The 20,205-nt window shown below is 49.8% G+C and overlaps 5 protein-coding genes across 7 annotated transcripts; 2 read left to right on the top strand and 3 right to left on the bottom strand.

The window, feature by feature from the left end:
• Positions 1 to 517: 517 nt before the first annotated feature.
• Positions 518 to 5,371, bottom strand: LOC121599479. Its single transcript, XM_041927313.1, has 7 exons — positions 4,580 to 5,371; positions 4,226 to 4,329; positions 4,025 to 4,144; positions 2,776 to 3,915; positions 2,651 to 2,694; positions 1,831 to 2,034; positions 518 to 1,742 (listed from the first exon to the last, which is right to left on the bottom strand). The coding sequence occupies exons 1-7, from the start codon at positions 4,662 to 4,664 to the stop codon at positions 1,169 to 1,171; spliced, it is 2,271 nt and encodes a 756-aa protein (XP_041783247.1). The 5' UTR covers positions 4,665 to 5,371; the 3' UTR covers positions 518 to 1,168.
• A 1,538-nt stretch (positions 5,372 to 6,909) lies between these two features.
• On the top strand, positions 6,910 to 8,846 carry LOC121600054 (26S proteasome regulatory subunit 7). Its single transcript, XM_041928341.1, has 5 exons — positions 6,910 to 7,167; positions 7,265 to 7,302; positions 7,385 to 7,558; positions 7,626 to 7,765; positions 7,826 to 8,846. Exons 1-5 carry the CDS (start codon positions 7,095 to 7,097, stop codon positions 8,703 to 8,705), a joined length of 1,305 nt encoding a protein of 434 aa, XP_041784275.1. The 5' UTR covers positions 6,910 to 7,094; the 3' UTR covers positions 8,706 to 8,846.
• Positions 8,847 to 9,760: 914 nt separating this feature from the next.
• On the bottom strand, positions 9,761 to 11,424 carry LOC121600046 (60S ribosomal protein L11). Its single transcript, XM_041928326.1, has 4 exons — positions 11,321 to 11,424; positions 11,211 to 11,222; positions 10,535 to 10,973; positions 9,761 to 10,082 (listed from the first exon to the last, which is right to left on the bottom strand). Exons 2-4 carry the CDS (start codon positions 11,211 to 11,213, stop codon positions 9,952 to 9,954), a joined length of 573 nt encoding a protein of 190 aa, XP_041784260.1. The 5' UTR covers positions 11,214 to 11,222; positions 11,321 to 11,424; the 3' UTR covers positions 9,761 to 9,951.
• A 703-nt stretch (positions 11,425 to 12,127) lies between these two features.
• Positions 12,128 to 16,077, top strand: LOC121598829 (cystathionine gamma-lyase). Of its 2 annotated transcripts, none has more exons than XM_041926141.1 (5): positions 12,128 to 12,356; positions 14,560 to 14,704; positions 14,789 to 15,163; positions 15,234 to 15,414; positions 15,489 to 16,077. In XM_041926141.1, exons 1-5 carry the CDS (start codon positions 12,340 to 12,342, stop codon positions 15,956 to 15,958), a joined length of 1,188 nt encoding a protein of 395 aa, XP_041782075.1. In that variant the 5' UTR covers positions 12,128 to 12,339; the 3' UTR covers positions 15,959 to 16,077. The 2 variants fall into 2 exon arrangements, with proteins under 2 accessions (XP_041782075.1, XP_041782074.1); XM_041926140.1 differs by having other exon boundaries at positions 14,557 to 14,704.
• Positions 16,078 to 16,108: 31 nt separating this feature from the next.
• LOC121598828 lies at positions 16,109 to 20,200 on the bottom strand. 2 transcript variants are annotated; one of them, XM_041926138.1, is made up of 4 exons: positions 19,856 to 20,200; positions 19,658 to 19,696; positions 18,050 to 19,544; positions 16,109 to 16,571 (listed from the first exon to the last, which is right to left on the bottom strand). In XM_041926138.1, the coding sequence occupies exons 1-4, from the start codon at positions 19,970 to 19,972 to the stop codon at positions 16,336 to 16,338; spliced, it is 1,887 nt and encodes a 628-aa protein (XP_041782072.1). In that variant the 5' UTR covers positions 19,973 to 20,200; the 3' UTR covers positions 16,109 to 16,335. The 2 variants fall into 2 exon arrangements, with proteins under 2 accessions (XP_041782072.1, XP_041782073.1); XM_041926139.1 differs by having other exon boundaries at positions 16,109 to 16,568.
• Between the last annotated feature and the right edge of the window lie 5 nt (positions 20,201 to 20,205).

The raw sequence follows: 20,205 nt of genomic DNA, 5'->3' as shown, positions 1-20,205 counted from the left end.
CAGAAAAAAAATCGATTATTCGATTACTCTTTTTTGTAATAGTTTACAAATCTTAGGCAATCTATTTTGTCACATTTCTTCTAGTTTTCTTACAGGGTGTGGAGTGGGGCATTTTTTTTTTCATTCCGTCCCTCTACGTGTGTAAAGGAAATGGGGAAGGGGTGAATTCAGCATCCATCAGTTTCCACAATTTTCTATTCGCTACAACGTAAGATGCGCAAGAATGCAAACGGATAAGATGATGCGGGATCGCAAAAAAATAAAATAAAAAAACTGATACGGAAACTTCACGATTAAGTTAACCCACCAGCACCCGCTTGTGTGTGAGGGGCTTGTGTGCATAAATAACGAATGGGAAGGGGAAGGGAAAAGCGGTGAAAGATTAGTGTGCATTACACGCAGCAGGGTAAATGGGTGCTTTGCAAGGGGATGAGGGTGAAGTCGAATGCTTACTGTTGTACAACATGGGGCGGGGGTTGAGAATTGACACTATTCAATAAGTAACTAAACGACGAACTGAGTTTCTCTGATAGTTTGTTGTGTCCTTTGTTGGTGTTGCTGTTGTGTGCGGGGAGTATTAGTACCACACAATACAATCACACACGGAATCACACCAACACATCAATATCGGTTACTCGGGGTCCAATCCGACCGTGTCCGTTTTAGCTACGGAATACACAATAATTAACTAAACAACCGCATATTCACAAAAGCCCGTACCTTTAGTACGGGCATTCCTCCCAACCGAGTAATCAACCGAGCCACGAGTGTCTTACTTATGGGGCGGTAAATACTTCCAGTTCCAAGTGTTTTCTCCCCCAGCTGGATGTGTGATGTACGCGCATCGCCCTTTCATAATGATTAACAATACATCCAAACGGAGGAAACCTACTAACAGTTGCACACTCGCTCACAGTCACATTTATGTACAAATCAGTACTAAGATTTGTTTGCTGCTCAAACAGCAGTCTGTAGGAGTAGACGAGAAGGGATGAATGTGTGTGTGTGTGCTTTGTGTGTATGTGTGTGACCCTTTGTTGGGTCACAGTGTCTACACTACACCGGTTTGGTCTACTGCCACCATCACCAGAAGCTCAGATCTACTAAAAAAAACTAAAGATATCGAAAAAGAAAAAGAAACCGTAGCGCGCTCCTGCTACTCCCCTTGTTAGGCCGAGGAGGGAAGATCTTGCTTCGTTTCGGCCATGAGTAGCCCGCCCGCACTGCTGCCTCCCCCGCCAACGGTCGACGGCTGCGAGGATGGTGGTGGTGGCGGTGGCGGTGGAGGCGACTCCATGCCGAGATCATCGACGCTTAAATCGTCCAAACAGATCGAGGACAGCAGTACGTGATGCCGCTGATGTAGGTGATGATTATGATTATGGTGGAGGTGGTGGGTGTGATGCAGTAGTAGATGATCGTCCGGCCGGGTAGCGCCACCACCGTGAGAGGACAGTGGTGGTGGTGCTGGTGCTGGCATGAGGCGCGATGAGAAGGTGTACAATTTCTCTAGCCCACTCGCATCGCCATTGCTGGCCTCGACCAGCATAGTCCGGGGTGATGCGGTGTTGCTGCTGCTGCGGCTGCTCGCGGGGAATGTATCGTCCTGGGGCGGCGTCAGGCAGCGGTCCTCCAGCACGTCCTCCAGGTTGAACAGCGTGTCATTGGACGCCGTTAGAGAGCTTCGCCGGGCGAGGGCGGGCACCGATTCGGTCGCTTCGCACACCACCGGTCCCTCAGTGCTGAAGAGTGGCAAAAGAGGTAAGATTTAGCGGTCACGGTTCACTTTCCTATTTTCCCTACAGCCAGAGAGACGACAAAGAAAGCTACCTTACTATCGTACTCTCCACAATGTTGGAACAGTGCGCGACGCTGACCGACGGGGGCAAGCTGCATTCGTCCTCGTTCTCCTCCAAAATGGGCGACAGCGACCGGTTGTAGTTGATGATGATTTCGTTCTCCTCCGTCTCGCGCTCCGGCCGGTCGTAATCGGTCCCCCCGTTGCCCTGCGCTTTCGGGCTTCCACCGGGCGCTCTGCAAGCAACAAAAAAAAGTAGGGTAAGTACACACGACAATACATATTTAGTGTTGGGTTTCATTAATCTTTCGTAAATATTCATTCATATGGATCTTCAGTGATGATTGATTCGAATTTCTTGTCGAATCTTCTAATATTCATGGATCTCTAAAGATTCACGAATCTTCAAAGATTCATGAATCTCTAAAGATTCACGAATCTTCAAAGAATCAAGAGTCTCTAAATATTCATGAATCTCTTTCATTAAATCTGTAAGATTCCTAAAACTATTAAAATTCATATATCTCCAGGGATTCATGATTTATGATTCATGGCATGACCACGTAGGTTGTTACGCCAAAAAGAAGGACAATAAAAAGCTAAATCTTTATCATTTGGTAGAGCCTTATGAATCCCTAGAGATTCATGAATCCCTAATGATTCGTTTATCTTTCGAAATATAAGAATCTTTTGAGATTCATGAATCTTTCGAGATTGAATCATTCCAAACGAGATTCATTGAATCATTTCAAAGATTCATTTAGATTCATGAATCTGAATCAGATCTACCCATGAATCTGAATCAGATCTACCCAACAGTAATACAAATAACGGTCACAGGCAAACACTTACTGATCGTGATCGTTCTCGGTGCGAAGAGCTCCACCGGCACAATCCTATTGGAAGGTAAAGTAAATAGTTAAAGCTCAACGAGTTGAAATGAACCCCCCCCCCCCCCCCACCTCGTTTCGACCTACATTGCCCTGGGGTGGCAGGAGCTGGCTCAGCTGTTGGCGCAGCAGATCGAACGTATGATCGTCCTGGAATGGATCGTTGCCAGCACGATTCCACCCATGGTCGTCCTCGCTACCGTCGAACGGTTCCAGCGGTCCCTTCCACCACGCGTCGTCGTCGTTGTCGTCGTCCAGCGGCGCGAAGGACACATTCTCGTCCAGCTCCAGGTTGCCCCACCCGTCGAATATGTTCCCCCACGAGTTGGTGGGCGAAAACTCGTCCGCCTCGAGCGGCGAAAGGTTACTCCCGTTGGCGTCCATCATCTGCAGCATGTACTGGCATTTGTAAAGCACGTCGTCCACCAGTTCTGCTGCCTGCTGCTCGACATCTTCCCGCTTAAGAGCGGGCTCCATCGCTGGCTCCATCGCTGGCTCCATCTCTGGCTTCATCTCTGGCTCCGGCTCAGGCTCCGGCTCTGGTTCTGGCTCAACCTCCGCTTCCTCTTCCACCATCGGTGCGGCCTCCTCGTGCGGTGGCTCGGAGTAGATCGAGCGCGACATCGAACCATCGTCATCGCTTCCGTTCAACGGTGTCGCCTGCCCCTCGTCCTCCTCGTCCTCCTCGTCCTCCTCATCCTCCTCGCCCTCGATCGCAATGTCGAGCGCACGCAGCGCCTCCTCGATGCTGATCGCGTCGGCCGACTGGGCCGCCGTCGCCGTGACCGTAATGGTCGTGGCGGTCGTAGCAGCCGCCTCGTCAACACTATCGTCGCTCACCAGCGGGCGCCGCTCGTCCTCGTCCTCCTCCGCGTCCGATCGTGGCGGCGGTGGCGGTGGAGGCAACCCATCCTCGTCCTCCTCGCCGGACGACGTAGGCAGTGCGGCGGACACCGCCGTCAGGTTGCACTTTTCGCTCCGCTCGAGCGACTCGTCGAACACGTCGGAGAACAGGAGCGGCTCGTCGCCGACCACCGGTTCCACCGTCGCCGTCGTGGCCGTCCGCTCCGTCCGCTCGTCCGACTCGTCGTTCGGGTCGAACTCGTCGTACGTGCAGGTCAGTGGGTCGCTTCGTCGCGTACAGTACGAATCGTGCCGGTGGTGGTGGTGGTCGTCCACATCGAGCTGATAGGTTTCAATCTTGTCCAGCAGATTATCAGTGGAAAGCTAAAAGAGGTTAGACAAACCGTTACCGACTGGTTGGTTTTCTGTTTGCCATTGTCTGTTGTGCGCACGCACACGCACACACACACACAAAGGAAACCGGCTTACGTACGTTGTTCGGGCTCGACGGGATGACGGCACACGGTACCGAAGATTCCAGCACATTCAGCGCCTTCAGGATGGGATACTCCGTCGATATCACTTCCTGTATGATGTCCCCGTCTTTGAATTTCTGTAATGCACACGGGGAAATTAGCCAGTTTTCGAGTCGTCCTCGTTGAAATTTGACACCGAATCGGGCGCTGTTACGTACCTTAAATTTGCCACTCTTCTTTTTGCAGAAAATGCAAAACCCCATTATGAAGGAGCCGAGCCCCAGGCAGGCCAGCATCCCGAAGATCACGGCATCATGCTGTCCTGTACGGGAAAGGGAGCAAATTTGCACGCTCTTGAATGGGTTCATCGTTTACCTTTACGGCACGGTTTTATGTAATGGTGCAAGGCCACACTTGCATCGGCCTGCTGCAAACAGACAGCTGCCGCTGCTCGTGCTGCTGCTGCTGCTGCAGTTGCTAATCAACAAACGCAGCACACACGATCGCGCCTCGACAGTCAGACAGACAGACGATTGACATTTAATGCAACATTCTGCATCGCACTCGCTCACCTGTATGGACGTACGGGATCGGTATAGCGCTGCAGGCGTGCAGTATGCTCGTGGAAAGGTAAACACTCGATAGAACGTTCCTCATGTTGGCCGTCGTTAGTCCCGGAGCACATCACACGGAACTCCATCCAATGATGCTGCTGCTGCTGCTGCCTTCGCGGGGGGTGGTAGAGTAAGCTGATTCACAACTGCCACTGTCACCGAAAGGCATACTGCGTGGCCCTAAATGCACGCCGACGTTTTTCCCTTTCCACCTCCCAATCCAAACAGTCGATAGGATCGATAGTCGTTCCAACACACGCTTCCTCGACGCACTTTTTTTCCTTCGCCAGCAAACAAAAAAACAGACCCTCACGTCACACGCAGGAAGCAATTCATCTGTGTACGCCAGCAACAGCTAGCACCGTGCGTGCAAAGGACGGATGTGACACGGGAGACGAAACACGACGACGGGCTTTGGGATTTACATTACGAAAACAACTGGCTACTCCGCCACACTGTGAAGAGCGCGGCTGAACCCAGCGCCCTACCCGAAGGTTTGTCCTCGTCAGCCTAGCAGCTCGCTCCGTCCATGGCCGTCCGCACTGCTTTACTTCGTCGAAGGAAGTACTGAGGTTCTCTCGCAGAGGGGTGGGGGTGGGAGGGTAAAACTAAAACCGTTTTCCGTCCTGCTGTGTCCCGATTTTCTGGCCACAAAACGATTGTTTGATCGTAGTTGCTAAGAGAGGTAGAAGAGAAAAACGAGTTTGTGCTTTTCTCGGACGGCCGTGAAGACGAGTGCGAGCAAGAAGCAAAAAAGCAAGAAGCAGCAAATGTCAACCGATGACAGCCGTTGACATTTCGTGGTGAAGGTGTATATAACGCGGGTGTCGTTCGAATTGTTTATCAAACAAACAAAAAATACCCAAAGAACATAGCCGTGTTGAACAATCGTTCGTTGTTTGATTAGAAATAATTTTGCAGCAAATGTTGTCGGTTAAAGTTAAAAAGAAGTAGCTGTACGATGAAACGGACGTAAACTTATGGTAACTTATATACAATTTGTGCTGCTGGTGGTTTGTTGAAGAAAATTGTTTACAATTTATAAAAAAATTCTTCTTCGGACCTACCCGATTTCGATTCCGTGTTCATAATCAATTCCGGAGCCGATTCGAATGCTAAAACCGATTCCTAAGTCGATTCCAGAACCGATTCTGGGGTCGATTCCGGAACGGATTCCGGAGTCGATTCCGGAGCCGATTCCAAAGCAGATTCCGAAGCTGATTCCGAAGACGGCTCCGGAATCGATTTGGGTATCGGAATCGGCTGAGGAATCAGAATCAGTTTAGGAATTAGAATCGATCTGGGAATCGTAATTTGCTCGAGTAACGGAATCAGGACTGAATTCAGAAATGGAATTAGTTTCGGAATGAGAATTAGATCTTGAATTGAAATAAGAAGTTTCAGAAGCGAAATCAGTCCGGGAATCTGCATGAGAATGAATCGTTTACAAGTAAACTTAATTTTTTGCGGCTATCAATACTTCATTGATAACATCATTGAACCCAAACGCCTATTCCCATCGAGATGTCTTATTTTAATTTTGGAGCCAATTCCTATGCCGGCACCGATTTTGATTCTAGAGCCAATTCCGGAACCTATTCCCATTCCGGAACCGATTCTCATGCCGAGACCGATTCCCATTCCGGAGCCGATTCTGGATCCAATTCCGAAGCCGATTGCGGATTCAATTCCGAAGCCGATTCCGGATTCGATTCCAGAGCCTATTACGCAAACTGATTTCGAACCTACTATCCGGAATTGATTCCAGAAAACTTCGGAGCTAAACGAAATCTTCATTTTTACCATCACAATCTCTGAAGCTCAAAGCGGCTAGTCCCAGAGCTCTCGGAAACGGTTCAAGAAACACAGGCCATCTGCGGATTCGACTGCAATCGTCTTCAATCGGTTCTGACCCTAGCCTACTGCTACTGGGAATAACTCTGACCTCAGACGACTCCAGCTGCCGACGAGTCCGATTCTGGCCTACTCTGACCGATACTGGACCGATTCTATTCGGCACCGGACCATTCCAGACGTCTCCGAATTCCTTACAAAATCATTTCCTAATTCATATCAGGTTTTACTCGATTCTTTCATTGAAATACAAAACTGTTCAAATCAGTAATCTACCAGAAATTAACCGAGCATGCTTTCTCACTCTAGCATATAGCAAATGTCATGTACCAAAATGGGAAGGAATGTTTGTTTTGTTGACTGTGCAAATTTTGCCATTTGGGAGCAACGGTTCAATGCGCACACCTTTCCATATCGCTCGCTTGGTCAGTTCAGTTGTCAACCGAACTCTGTTGGCGTTTCACTTCGATTTGCTTGTCATTGTGAGAAATTTGGCGAATTCATTCTCACCTCCAGCAAACAAGTTTTCCTACCGAAAAGCCGACCACAAACCCACGATTCGCTGTTTTTATTACCGTTTTTGCTGCTTCGTTTCTGTCCAGGTATCAAATAAACCAAAATGCCGGACCATCTGGGAGACGATATGCGTAAGGTGAAAGCCGACAACAAAGAGGTTGAGCCTGAAATAGAAGGTAAGATGCCCCGAGTCCAGAAGCAATCTCCGTTGCTTAACCCCGCTGCTGCTTGTACGGCGATATCAGTACGGTTCTGTTTTTTGCATCCTTTCAGCTCTCGATGAGGTCGATATCGAGCTGCTGAAGACGTATGTAAGTATTCGAAAGGAGAAAAAGGTATTTAACCATTTCCACGACACTGAACCCCGCTTTTCCGGCTCGCTTTGTTCCGCAGGGCCAAGGGCAGTACCATAAGTCGATCAAGCAGATCGACGAAGACATCCAGAAGGCGATGAAGCAGGTGAACGAACTGACGGGCATCAAGGAAAGCGATACCGGGCTGGCACCGCCGGCCCTGTGGGATTTGGCGTCCGATAAACAAATCCTTCAGAATGAGCAGCCGCTTCAGGTTTGGCTTTTGTGGCGGATCTCTTTGTTGCCGGAAGACATCTAACGATCCTTCACTTTCAATACAGGTCGCTCGTTGCACAAAGATCATCAATGCCGATTCGGACGATCCCAAGTACATTATTAACGTGAAGCAATTTGCCAAGTTTGTCGTTGATTTGGCAGATTCCGTGGCGCCGACTGATATCGAGGAGGGCATGCGTGTTGGGTAAGTCCAATGGTGTCTCGAATTCCAGCCCGTTTTAACCGTTCTCCTTGCCTCTTCCAGTGTCGATCGTAACAAGTATCAAATTCACATACCGCTCCCGCCGAAGATCGACCCGACGGTAACGATGATGCAGGTCGAGGAGAAGCCGGACGTGACGTACAGCGACGTCGGCGGCTGCAAGGAGCAGATCGAGAAGCTGCGCGAGGTCGTCGAAACGCCCCTGCTGCATCCGGAAAAGTTCGTCAACCTCGGCATCGAACCGCCGAAGGGTGTGCTGCTGTTCGGGCCGCCCGGCACCGGCAAAACGCTGTGCGCCCGTGCCGTGGCCAACCGGACCGATGCGTGCTTCATCCGCGTGATCGGTTCGGAGCTGGTGCAGAAGTACGTCGGCGAGGGTGCGCGTATGGTGCGCGAGCTGTTCGAAATGGCGCGCTCGAAAAAGGCTTGCCTGATATTCTTCGACGAGATCGATGCGATCGGAGGGGCCCGTTTCGACGATGGTGCGGGAGGGGACAATGAGGTGCAGCGAACGATGCTGGAGCTGATCAACCAGCTGGATGGGTTCGATCCGCGCGGTAACATTAAGGTGCTGATGGCGACGAACCGGCCGGACACGCTCGATCCGGCGCTGATGCGTCCCGGGCGGTTGGATCGTAAGGTGGAGTTCGGGCTGCCGGATCTGGAGGGCCGCACGCACATATTCAAGATTCACGCTCGCTCGATGTCGGTCGAGCGGGACATTCGGTTCGAGCTGCTGGCCCGCCTGTGCCCGAACTCGACCGGCGCGGAGATTCGGTCGGTTTGCACGGAGGCGGGCATGTTTGCGATCCGCGCGCGACGCAAGGTGGCGACGGAGAAGGACTTCCTCGAGGCGGTCAACAAGGTGATCAAGAGCTACGCCAAGTTCAGCGCCACGCCGAGGTATATGACTTACAATTAGAGAAGGGCAGTGGGCATTCGTACCGCCGCATCTTCGAGTATCCAACGTTTTGTGTATCACTTTCGTATCATTTCAAAATAATAATAAAAAAAACAGTTCTCTTCTGGGATACGGTTGCTTTCATGCAGGTAGCCGATCACGTAAAAATGGTGTTGGTTGAGATTTTGTGTTGAGAATGAATAAACTGTCACTGAAAGAAATGGATTCGAACGTAAGGCATGTCTTAACCATTGGGGAAGGATTGATGAATTAACATTTATTAATTAAGACACTGCTGAAGGGCGATGAGTGATTTCAATCTCTAGTCGACTCTTCAAAGATGCATGAATCGCAAGGTTCATGATTCTGTAAGATTTATAAAATCCATAAATCTCCAGGGATTCATGAAATTATCAAAATATTGAATTTGCGCAATCCCGCCTAACATCATGCGTGTCGTGGGTTCAAGCCCTGCATGGACCGTCTCTTCGTAGCAAAACACACTACCCGGCCGCGTGGTACTTGCCAAGAAGTATCGAAAAGTCTCCTTGGAGAACTTTTGGCGATTTATGAATATCTCTTGCAGTTCATAAATCCCTAAAGATTCGTAAGTCTTTCGAGTTTCAAGTACCTTAGGAGATTCACGAGTCTTTGCGATCGAGATTCAGAAACATTGCATCATTTCAAAAACTCACTCAGACTCGTGAATCTGAATCTGAATCAGATTCACCCAACATTAATATGAACTAGGGGGGGTCTTTTTTTAGGGACCTAGGCTGCCGCTTACTTTGCATAAGACTCCAAATGATGGCGAGATTGTTTTTTCTGCTGTAACGTAAATAGATCAAAATCGACGTTTAGGTTGGAAATTAACCTTCTAGCAGACCTTCTACTTAACTTCCCGACTGATTAATGCTTCATCATCACTGTTAGCAAGCGGTTGACTGAAAGAGGTTCCCCGGGGCGTGTCCTTGACGTCGTTTCTCCTCTAGTGTCGGTAATGGCAGTTCGGATTATTACACTCAATGACGAAGAAAGAGATGCCTCACAGCAACACAACACAACACGCTAATATGTAGGTTTTGTACACCGTATTTTCACCCAAACCTTCGGCGATGATGGCTTCGGTGAAAATTGTTTATTCTTTTCTCAACGCGCCCACCTGCTCCGGTCCTTCCTCCTCCTCCGCGGCACACCTGTCTTACCCAAACTTTAGAAGCACTCGCAACACACATACACGTGCATACAGAAGAGCGTATCCGGGCTCTTACTTCGCCTTGCTGTTCAGGATGACACCGTCGTACTTCTGCTGGAACCACTTCATCGCGTCCTCCTTGGTCAGACGGTGGATGAAGCCGATCTTGCCCATCTTGCGTCGTCGCTGGGCAACGTTGTATCCTGCAAAACGGAGAACGAAAACAATCATTAGAACGGTCAGAATCACAGCAAATAGATGAAATGAAGCAATCGTGCGTATTTTCTGCATTCTAATTTCTCTATCGTTGCTGTTCAGTGCACCTTGATCCCATAAAATTGGTAGGATGATCGGTATGGCCAGAGCAAAAACGACCGAAACCGACTTCCGGGGGACAAATTCGCTTTCTGCACCGGACTGAACGTGACGCCGGGAAGTGTTGGAGAAACGTTTAATTAAGGTGCAACAGTGGCTGGAGTTTGAAAAATGCTGACAACTGAACGGGGACACTTGTTTGCCACGATGTAAACAGTCACAAAAAACTGAAGGATAAACACTTTTACCACCACAACACACTTTTGAGCATTCATTGCTCCTTGCGCACTAAAAAACGATTAGATTCCTTCCACACACACCACACGCGCCTCACACTCACCTGGACGGCCAAGCACAACGTAGAAGTCCAAACCGTAGATACCAATCGTCGGATCGTACTTGATGCCCAGATCGATGTGTTCCTGGATGCCGAAGCCGAAGTTGCCGGTCTGCGAGAAGTTGTCGCGACGCAGCTCGTACTCGCGCACCTTCAGGCCACGCTCGAGGATCTCCTCCGCCTTGGCGCCGCGCACCGTACAGTGGACGGCAATCTTTTCGTTACGACGGATGCCGAACGAGCGCACCGTGTAGCGGGCCTTCGAGTAGACGGGCGTCTGGTTGGTCAGCTGTTCCAGCACCTTGGCGGCACGTGTCAGCCTATCACCGGACTCGCCGACGCAAATGTTCAGGCAGAGCTTGCGGATACGCAGATCGCGCATCACGTTCTTCGACTTGTCCTTGCCCGCAGCGGGCTTCGCGGTCTTTTCATCCTTCGCTGGCTACAGACAGGGTTGCGTGCGGCACACAACGGCGGAAGGGAGAGGGAGAAAGAGAAGGGAAGAAACATTGCCGATTTAACACAACAATACACAGGTGTACACCGAATGCCATGCTCAATGCCGCAGGTAAGGGTCGGGTGGATGTTGCATCTCCCGATCAGTGGCCCCCGCCCGCCCGTCACGATTGATAATGCTTCCTCCGGCGAGCTCCACGACTGCGCTCTCTCACACACTTACCATTGTGGCTACCTAAAACGAAACGAAAGGAAATACGAATTTAGCTACACTGCAGAATACTGTTCGCCCACTCGTGCCCGGCTCGGCGGTGGTCCGATTCGGTTCCGTACCTTAAATTACGAGGAATTCGTAGCAGACCGTGGAACAACGCGTCCGCTAAACAACAAATTTCACCGGAAAAAGAACTGTCAGAAGGCCGATGGCCGAAACCTCATTTCCGTTTTTGCCTGACAGTACGGGTGGCCCAGTTGACAGTTGCGTGGCGTGTTTCAAGCGGCGAGTTGGTTTCTGGGAGAAATCAATGTGCTATGCTATTGTCTTTTCTCAGTTATGTTTTTGAAAAATTAGAAACATTTTACTGAAATCGCCAAAAGGAAATGATTTTATAAGAATAAGATAGAGAATATATCAATTTACAATGTGTAAAGGGTAATTCGCTATCTTTTAAAGTATTGAATCGTAGAAATTGGTCGGAACAATCTGTTTTTGGAAGGGACCAAACGAATTACCCTGTATCGATGGCGAATCAACTGTGGCACATGTGCTGATGGAAATTTAAAATTAATTTATTGTCCTTAATTGTTACTTTCTCATAAAAAAACAGCGCACAAAAGGCAATAAAACATTTTTAAGGTGGTTATATCAGTTAACAACTCATCATGGATAAATATTTAAATAATTATTTTAGAACACTGCTGTTGCAACGGCTATTCAAACATTCAACCAACCGCCATCGCGAGCCAACAGCGGAAACAAATTTCAATTCCTTTTTGCTCTGCGGTTAACATCATTTAGATTCAACAAATATTCGCTAAATTCCTTAATGTAAATGTAAAATAAAAATCCAAATTAATATTTTGACCTCCATCCTTGTGCTCCCGGTCCCATTGTTTTCCCCCCACACATCGCAGATTCCGCATCGAAAATTTGCGTGGTTCGTACCGTCGATCTCGAGGATCGTGCGAGACGGCCGCGTGTCGCTGGACATTTAATTCTACGTCGCCGCACGAGACGGACCTGGTGTGCTGCCCGTGTGCTCGTCGCTCTGAGTGTTGCCGTTTCCGAGTGTTGTTACTTTCTGTTCAATCTGTTCAAAACAGCATTTGCCTCATCATCCTCCCGTGAAGCAATGGCCCAATCAAACAGGTGCGTAGAGACACGTTTGTTTACATCCGCGAAATTTACACGTCGAATATAGTACGGAGTGACGCAATTTGCAAAAGAGGAAAAGTGGTGCAAAATGTTCAAACAAACAGTTTGCAAGTAACAAATGCATTACGCTAATTATAATTACACATAAACACGGCACTGCTAGAGCTAGAAAGTGTGTACGCGTCAAAATTTGCACATGTGTTCCTACGGGAAGGGGCCGGCCGAATTGGCCGGTGTTATTTTTATCAGATTTGTTTACCACTTGTCTCAGGGGGGGGGTGGTGTTGTGATTTGCTGTCGCAGCTTTACAGGATTTTCCAGGAGTTCTCACAGCTGTGGGGCACTTTATTGACTGTTTCTTTCATGAAATGAAATTAATATAATGGGAATTGGACTGTAGTTGGACTATAGCACCCTTGTGGGATAAATCCAATAAGAATTTTGAAGGAGCGTGTTCAAAACGGTTGCTATAGAATCCAATTTCAAACATATGAAGTTCCTATAAGAAAGAGTCAAGGAAGTGCCCCACAACTATGAGAACCGTTGGAAAACCCTGTAAATTACAAACGGCGGCGGTACAACGATACCGAACGGACTTTCCAATAACAGTTTAGCGAAGGGAATTCCACCAATCATGCTCAATACGAGTTCGTTATACATTCATAAACCGTCCCGCGAAAGTGAAAAAAACGCTCCACTGCACGACAATTGGCATAGCAAATTACTGTTTTAATTGCATTCAAATCAGCAAGTATCGCGTTATGACGATGAAGATGATTACATGTGTGGTCAGTTATCGGCCTTCCCTACCACTGCTAAACAGGCCAATTGGATGACGATGCACTTTTGTCGTGTGTAGCCCTTGCCATTAAAACCGGATCCTCCGGAAAACGTACACCGGCTAGACAACTATGAATGGCGAGCGACGAGTTGCTTTCGTAATACTAAACCACACAAGAAAAGAAGAAAGGTTGTAAAGTTGGAAAGGATCTTATTACGAGCGTTTTGAGTGGCTTCTTTGGAACCCCAAAGAGCTCAGAAAACAGTCCCGTACCGGTTGCGGTTCATTAGCATTCATTTCGAATTGTAGTGGACATTTTATCCGTTATCTTTAAATGGTAAGATAAGCTCTAAACGAGTCGTAAATTGCTCTGGCAGCACACACACCCTGCCCTGGATATCCCCTGATAACTTAATCGTATGCTATTGACTGTATTTTACCTATCGCGGCATCATGATAACGGACAGATAAAGCTCGCGAAAATAGACCCACCCAGATTGTGCTCAAACCCCCGGGTCCCTTACGCACCTCCAGAACGCACACGTTCACTTGAAGGTTCATTGTCAATCACGTCCAGTGAACCTGCGTGTGACGTGTGCGTTTGGCGAACCGGCGGCGTTTCTTTCCAATTGGCACTTGAAAGGATTCTTAAATAAGCGTAATGCCCATCATCATTCATGCCAGCCGTAGAGTTGGCACTATCACCAGCTGCTGATAAGGGTCGCAAAAGACCCTAACCACACAGACGCATACATTTGGTCGTTCTCTGGAGCGCCATTTAAATCGGCTGATCGGTGCCGCAACAACAAAAAAACGCGCCATATCATGTGCGTTAGAAGAGGAACCAATTTTGCTCAAAATTGCTCACGACGGACACATCCTTGTTCCATTGTGCTCCGGCAATCACTCGAAAAAATCATTTTCATTCTTGTTACAACAACTGACGTCAGACTTTTTGTCTCGAAATCAAACACTGATGGAGAGGAGCGCACAGTACACAATAAAGTACTTTAAATAGTTCGGGATGCAAAAATACACAAAACCGAAGAGTGGTCAAATACATCACACATCAACGCCCCAAAGTGATAAGAATATCTGCGGGTGAAGTATACAAAAAGTAAAACCAAAAACCGCACCATATATTAAAATGTGTGTGTGAGTGTGTACCACCGGTGTCTCATCAGTCCCCCCTCATTCCTTATCAGCGCGAAGAAAATACGAAACCACGGATACACAACACACCGTTGGCACCAATCAAAACACGCGTTTGATGCGAGAAGCTTTTTTTTTTGTTTTTCCTCTTTTTTGCGTAACGGTTAATCAGCTGATGAAACCCACACACTAAAAACAGTACAGATAATTTAAAATTAATAATACCGTTTTCATTTGCTTTCTTACCAACTTCCATTACAGCAGCGATGGCTTCCTCAGCCAGCCGAAGGGCTTCTCCACCAAAGCGATCCACGTTGGGCAGGATCCGGAGCAGTGGAACAGCATGGCGGTGGTGCCACCGATCAGCATGAGCACCACGTTCAAGCAGCACGGCCCGGGGCAGCATGCGGTACGGCCAGAGTCACCGTCTATTGCGCTGGAAGAACTGTTTTAAACGCCATTTTCCATTGCCATCCATTCCCTTTTCCTCTAGGGCTTCGAGTACGGGCGCAGCGGAAACCCAACGCGCGACGTGCTGGAACGCTGCATTGCCTCGCTGGACAATGGGCGCTTCGGGCTAACGTTCTCGTCCGGGCTCGGTGCGACGACGACCATCATTACGATGCTGCAGAACGGTGACCACATCGTGGCCGGTGACGATCTGTACGGTGGCACCAACCGGTTGCTGCGCAATGTCGCCCTCAAGATGGGCATTGAGGTTGATTTCGTCGATCTTACCAACATGCAGCTGGTGGAGCAAGCGATCAAACCGAACACGCGGCTGTTCTGGATGGAAACGCCAACCAATCCGCTGCTGAAGGTGGTGGACATTCGTGCGGTGTCGGAGATCGCCCACAAGCATCCGGGTGTAAGTGGTTTGGGGCCTGCTTTTAGAAGATTTGAAAATGGAAAAAAAATGATTAAACTTTCTCTTCCAGATCGTGGTGGTTGTGGACAACACGTTCCTGTCGTCGTACCTGCAGCGCCCGCTTGATTTGGGCGCGGACGTCGTTATGTACTCGCTGACGAAGTACATGAACGGTCACTCGGATGTCATTATGGGTGCCATGGTAACGAACGACGAGGCTGTTTACGAACGTTTGAAGTACCTGCAAAACGGTGAGCATTTTCTTCTCTCTTACTTGCACATTAAACTCAATTATAATTTACCTCTATCGACTGGATTTTTTTAGCCGCCGGTATTGTGCCATCCCCGTTCGACTGCTATCTGGTCAACCGAAGCTTGAAAACGCTCGCCCTGCGCATGGAACGGCACAAGAGCAACTCGCTGGCGATTGCCAGGTTCCTCGAAACGCATCCGAAGGTGGAGCGGGTGCTGCACCCGGGCCTGCCGAGCCACCCGCAGCACGAGCTGGCCAAGCGGCAAACGTACGGGCACAGCGGCATCATGTCGTTCTACATCCGCGGCGGGCTGGAGGAGTCGAGCAACTTCCTGAAGGCGCTGCACGTGTTCACGCTCGCGGAAAGCCTCGGCGGGTACGAAAGCTTGGCCGAGCTGCCGTCGGTGATGACGCACGCGTCGGTGCCGTTGCAGCAGCGCCAGGAGCTCGGCATAACCGATGGGCTGGTTCGGCTTTCCGTCGGGCTGGAGGATGTGGATGATCTGATCGCCGATTTGAAGCAAGCGCTGGATAAGGCATAAGGAATGCCGCTGCTGCGCGGTTGCAGAAACAACCATTACTGCCCCTTTCGGAAAATGCCTGCCCAACGGCAGCAAACGTACAAACCACAAACAAGCATAAAATACACCCCAAAATCTTACCATTTGCCATAAAATGTGCGTGAAACCACGTTTGCATGATCTTGTTTCCGATTTATTGCACGTTTGCGTGTACGTGTGAGGGCTATAAACTAATGTGTTAGAAGTCCTCCTGCCTTTTGCTATTATTAATTTTCGCTACCTAACTGCTCCTCCGCTTAACACACCCATTATCATACAATATCAAGAATAATTACTAAAAAAAAACAGAAAATTCAACTAACAGGGGAGGCGACACACGGGCCCCGAGTATTGGAGCCTCATTGTTGGATGCTTGCTAAGGCCAGGCATGCCGGGCACCGGTTGCTTCGCTCCGGTGGCTGCTGCCTATCATTTGCTTCCTCGCCACCGTTGCCATCCTCGGCGGGCGGGGCGGGTTTGGGCACTGTCTTTTGTTCTGTTTCGCCATCGACGTCGTCCACCTGGCGGTGGCAGCTGAGATGATAATTATTGCTACAGTCTGCACACGCGTGTAGCTCCTCGTTGCTGGTTCCTGCTGGAAAAAACAGAAAATTCCAATTAATTATCCAATAATATCACTAAACAAATTCTGCTAAATTTTCTACGCCCTTTCCTACGCTAATTTACTGCCAGGTATAGTTTGTCGACTGGAACTGGTATTGTATCGGTTCCATATCTGGACCAGGACCAAGTATCCGAATTCGAATCAGAAACAGTTCCAGGTACAGTTCATGCAAATAAATGAAATCAGGAGCTATTTATGGATCACCATGGGTTCATGATCAGTCCCAGGACCCGTATGGGTTCAGTATCAGTTCCAGGTACTTTATGGGTTTACTTTTAGTTCCAGCACTGATGTTGATTCATAAGTAGTTCCAGGACTGGTATGGGTTCAGTATCAGTTCCAATTCCTGCATGGATTCGGTATCAGTTCCAAGACCAGTATGGTTTCATGATAGATTCTAGGACCGGTATGGGTTCATGATTAGTTCCAGGACCGGTATGGGTTCAGTATCAGTTCCAGGTACTTTATGGGTTTACTTTCAGTTCCAGGACTGATGTTGATTCATAAGTAGTTCCAGGACTGGTATGGGTTCAGTATCAGTTCCAATTCCTGTTTGGATTTGGTATCAGTTCCAAGACTAGTATGGATTCATGATAGATTCCAGGACCGGTATGGGTCCATGATCGGTTCCAGGACCGGTATGGGTTCAGTATCAGTTCCAGGTACTTTATGGGTTTACTTTCAGTTCCAGGACTGATGTTGATTCATAAGTAGTTTCAGGACTGGTATGGGTTCAGTATCAGTTCCAATTCCTGTTTGGATTTGGTATCAGTTCCAAGACTAGTATGGATTCATGATAGATTCCAGGACCGGTATGGGTCCATGATCGGTTCCAGGACCAGTATGAATTCATGATTGATTCCAGGACCGGTATGATAGGTTCCAGGGTAGGTGTGAGTTCCTGATCGGTTCCAGGAACAGTATGGGTTCAGGATTGATTCCACGACCAGTATGGGAGACCGGTATGACCAGCATTGGTTCCTGGACCGGAATGGGTTCAGTATTGGTTGCTGGACCGGCATATGGTCATGTGTAGTTCTTGAACCAGAAAAGGTGATGTATTTGGTGCAAGGACCAGTATGGGCTTGGTTTTGGGTTTAGGTTTCTTAAGTGGTAGTCATAAGTTCTTCTTCTATTTGGCGTAACGTCCTACCCGGACGTGCTGGCCTATACAGGCTTTCGAGACATGCCATTACCACACAGCCTGATACTCAATCCTTACTACGGGGAGACGGTCCATTCTAGGTTTGAACCCATTACGGGCATGTTATTGAGTCGTACGAGTTGACGACTGTACCACGGGACCGCCCCGTCGTCATAAGTACGTTATTTTAATTGGGTTTCGAGACCATTGTTTCCGTACTCTTTACAGTAAATGGGATTTTGATATTGCGTAACCCTGTAACCTGGCCAAATTAACTAGTAAATATTAAAAAAGCAATACATACCGATTTGATTGCACACGACGCAGCACAGTTTGTTCTCGGGCTGGAGCTCCTCCTCGGAGACGGCCTCCAGCTGGGCAGGCTTCACCTCAACCACCGGCGTGTCCTGCACCGGCTGCGAAGAAGAAGAAGGCGGCGGTGGTGACGGTGGTATCGCCACCCCACCACCTGCCCACGGTTTGCGCGCACTGATCGCTTTCTCCGCCGACGTGGCGGTGTACAGCAGCCGCTTGTTAGCGTTGTACCGGCGCTTCTGTACGATGTAAAACTGCTGCTCGTAGTAGTCGAACCGGCCGTAATGGTACTCCTTCCGCTCCGTGCTGCAGCAGCTGCGACGCTTGCGCTCGTTTTTGCGCCCCTTCAGCAAGTTGCTGTCCTCGATCGTGTGCAGGGCGAACATTTTCAGAAAGCTGTACTGCTCCAGCTCGTCGATGCTGGTCGGCAGCGTGCCGGTCGGTTCTTCCGGTGGCAGCAGGGGTAACGACAGCGGTGGCAACCGTTCGGCCGATACCGGCTCGTCCGTTTGCTTCGGCTGGACAGCAGTGCCGCCGCTCGTCCCGGGTGTCGATGCACGCGAGTTGGACGAATCGGAAGAAGCGCTTACCGAACCGGCCCGACAGTTGCGGCCACTCTTGGACGCCGAACCGGGTGGGCTCGTTGTGGTTGTTGCTGTCGTTGCTGTTGGTGGCAGTGGTTTTGTGGCCGGTTTTTGTGTCGTTTTGACCTTGCTCAGCGCTTGCAGCAGATTGCTACGGCCACGCTTCACCGCAGCCGTCTCGCGGATCACGATCGGCGGCGTTGCACGATCTTCCGTATCGTTCACCGCTGCTGTTGGTGGTTCCGGCTCCACCAGTTCCTGCTTCGGCTCCTGCTTCAGCACCGTAACCACGACCGGGGTAGTCGATCGCGAGCGTAGTATTTTCGTCGGCACCAGCGGTTGCTCGGGCGGCGTTTTGCGCCGATTGCCCGTTCGGGCCGGGCCGGGCAGCACGGGCGGCGGTGGCGTTGACATCGTGCACGAGGGCGGCGATCGTGTCGCCGGGGAAGGCTTCTCTTTTAAGGCAGTGTTGTTGTTGTTGTTGTGTAGGAGATCACGCTCCTCCTTGGGTTTCAGCAGTGACGTCTGCAGCACCGGTCGCTTCCGCAGCCGCACCGTGTCTGGCTTGCGTTCCTGCTCCGGCTGGGCGGCGGTGGTCGCCTCTGCCGCGGCACAGCTAAGCAGCGGATACTTCTGGTACAGCTGGCTCTCGTTCAGCCGCTCCGAGACGGCGTGCGGGACGTACGCGGCGCTGCACTGTATTTCCGCGTGGCTCGACAGCACCCAGGCGACGTAACCGTTGGCAAGGTCATCGCCGAGCTCGATGTGCTTCTCGGTGGCCGTCTTGCGCTGGAAGTGCTTCAGCCGCCGGCCCAGATCCTGCACCAGCCCGCTCTGCTCCTTCCCGATCGCTCGCATCTCGTCCTCCAGCTCGAGCAAGTATTGCTTCACCTGCCCTTGCTGCGGACAAATGATGATCGAAGCAGGACACATACACACAAAGAGACACACATTAGTTAAAGGACAGCGCCTACTTTTTTGGGGCGGAGGGAGGGATTGGGACATTTTCCTACCTGTATTGCAGATAAACTGTTGTATCGTTGGGCGAAATACTGTGGCGAGAAAGAGAAAGAAAGCGATAACAAAGGAAAGATCACAATTTAACATTTCAGTACGCATTCTTTTGAAGGGCAAGGGAGGAACGTGTTTTTCGTCACGACACAGCACACACACAGTACACACACACACTGCCACGAGCCAGCCGTACCCACCTGATGCACTTTCACGCAGTCCCGCAAAGATCGCTGGCAGTAGGCGATGTCGTCCTTCAGCGTGTCCGGTATGAGGAACTCCCGGATGGCCTTCCGCTTCTGGCTGTCGCTGACCATCTTGAGGGCAGTGGGAAGTGGGCGGCAGCGAGAATAAAACTGGGACGGAACACCTCTGCGCCTGCACACGTCCGACACCGTGCTGGGCAGGAAAGGCGAATGTTGCTCCCACCACCTGGTGGGCACCGAGAACCAATCGCTCTTGCTGCTGGTGTATTATCAACCGCACACACACTGTACAATGCACACCGCGCACTACAGACGAGACGGACCATATGGGTTGACACAACTGC

Source organism: Anopheles merus, chromosome 3L (assembly GCF_017562075.2).
Source record: "Anopheles merus strain MAF chromosome 3L, AmerM5.1, whole genome shotgun sequence".
Taxonomy (NCBI): Eukaryota; Metazoa; Arthropoda; class Insecta; order Diptera; family Culicidae; genus Anopheles; species Anopheles merus.
The sequence above is the reverse complement of the archived record's forward strand: the minus strand, read 5'-3'. Positions and strand labels throughout refer to the sequence as shown.

Excerpts from the sequence above, each read along its gene's own strand:
- LOC121598828 (XM_041926138.1), bottom strand. The coding sequence starts at position 19,972 with ATGGTCAGCGACAGCCAGAAGCGGAAGGCCATCCGGGAGTTCCTCATA. Across the intron at positions 19,545-19,657 it reads ACAGTTTATCTGCAATACAG|CAAGGGCAGGTGAAGCAATA; the intron begins GTAGGAAAATGT and ends ATTTGTCCGCAG. Across the intron at positions 16,572-18,049 it reads CGTCGTGTGCAATCAAATCG|CAGGAACCAGCAACGAGGAG; the intron begins GTATGTATTGCT and ends TGTTTTTTCCAG.
- LOC121600046 (XM_041928326.1), bottom strand. Across the intron at positions 10,083-10,534 it reads CGTTGTGCTTGGCCGTCCAG|GATACAACGTTGCCCAGCGA; the intron begins GTGAGTGTGAGG and ends TCCGTTTTGCAG.
- LOC121600054 (XM_041928341.1), top strand. The coding sequence starts at position 7,095 with ATGCCGGACCATCTGGGAGACGATATGCGTAAGGTGAAAGCCGACAAC. Across the intron at positions 7,303-7,384 it reads TCGAGCTGCTGAAGACGTAT|GGCCAAGGGCAGTACCATAA; the intron begins GTAAGTATTCGA and ends TTTGTTCCGCAG. Across the intron at positions 7,559-7,625 it reads AGAATGAGCAGCCGCTTCAG|GTCGCTCGTTGCACAAAGAT; the intron begins GTTTGGCTTTTG and ends CTTTCAATACAG.
- LOC121598829 (XM_041926140.1), top strand. Across the intron at positions 14,705-14,788 it reads ACGGCCCGGGGCAGCATGCG|GGCTTCGAGTACGGGCGCAG; the intron begins GTACGGCCAGAG and ends CTTTTCCTCTAG. Across the intron at positions 15,164-15,233 it reads TCGCCCACAAGCATCCGGGT|ATCGTGGTGGTTGTGGACAA; the intron begins GTAAGTGGTTTG and ends TTTCTCTTCCAG.
- LOC121599479 (XM_041927313.1), bottom strand. The coding sequence starts at position 4,664 with ATGAGGAACGTTCTATCGAGTGTTTACCTTTCCACGAGCATACTGCAC. Across the intron at positions 2,035-2,650 it reads ACCGAGAACGATCACGATCA|AGCGCCCGGTGGAAGCCCGA; the intron begins GTAAGTGTTTGC and ends TGTTGCTTGCAG. Across the intron at positions 1,743-1,830 it reads GTGGAGAGTACGATAGTAAG|CACTGAGGGACCGGTGGTGT; the intron begins GTAGCTTTCTTT and ends GCCACTCTTCAG.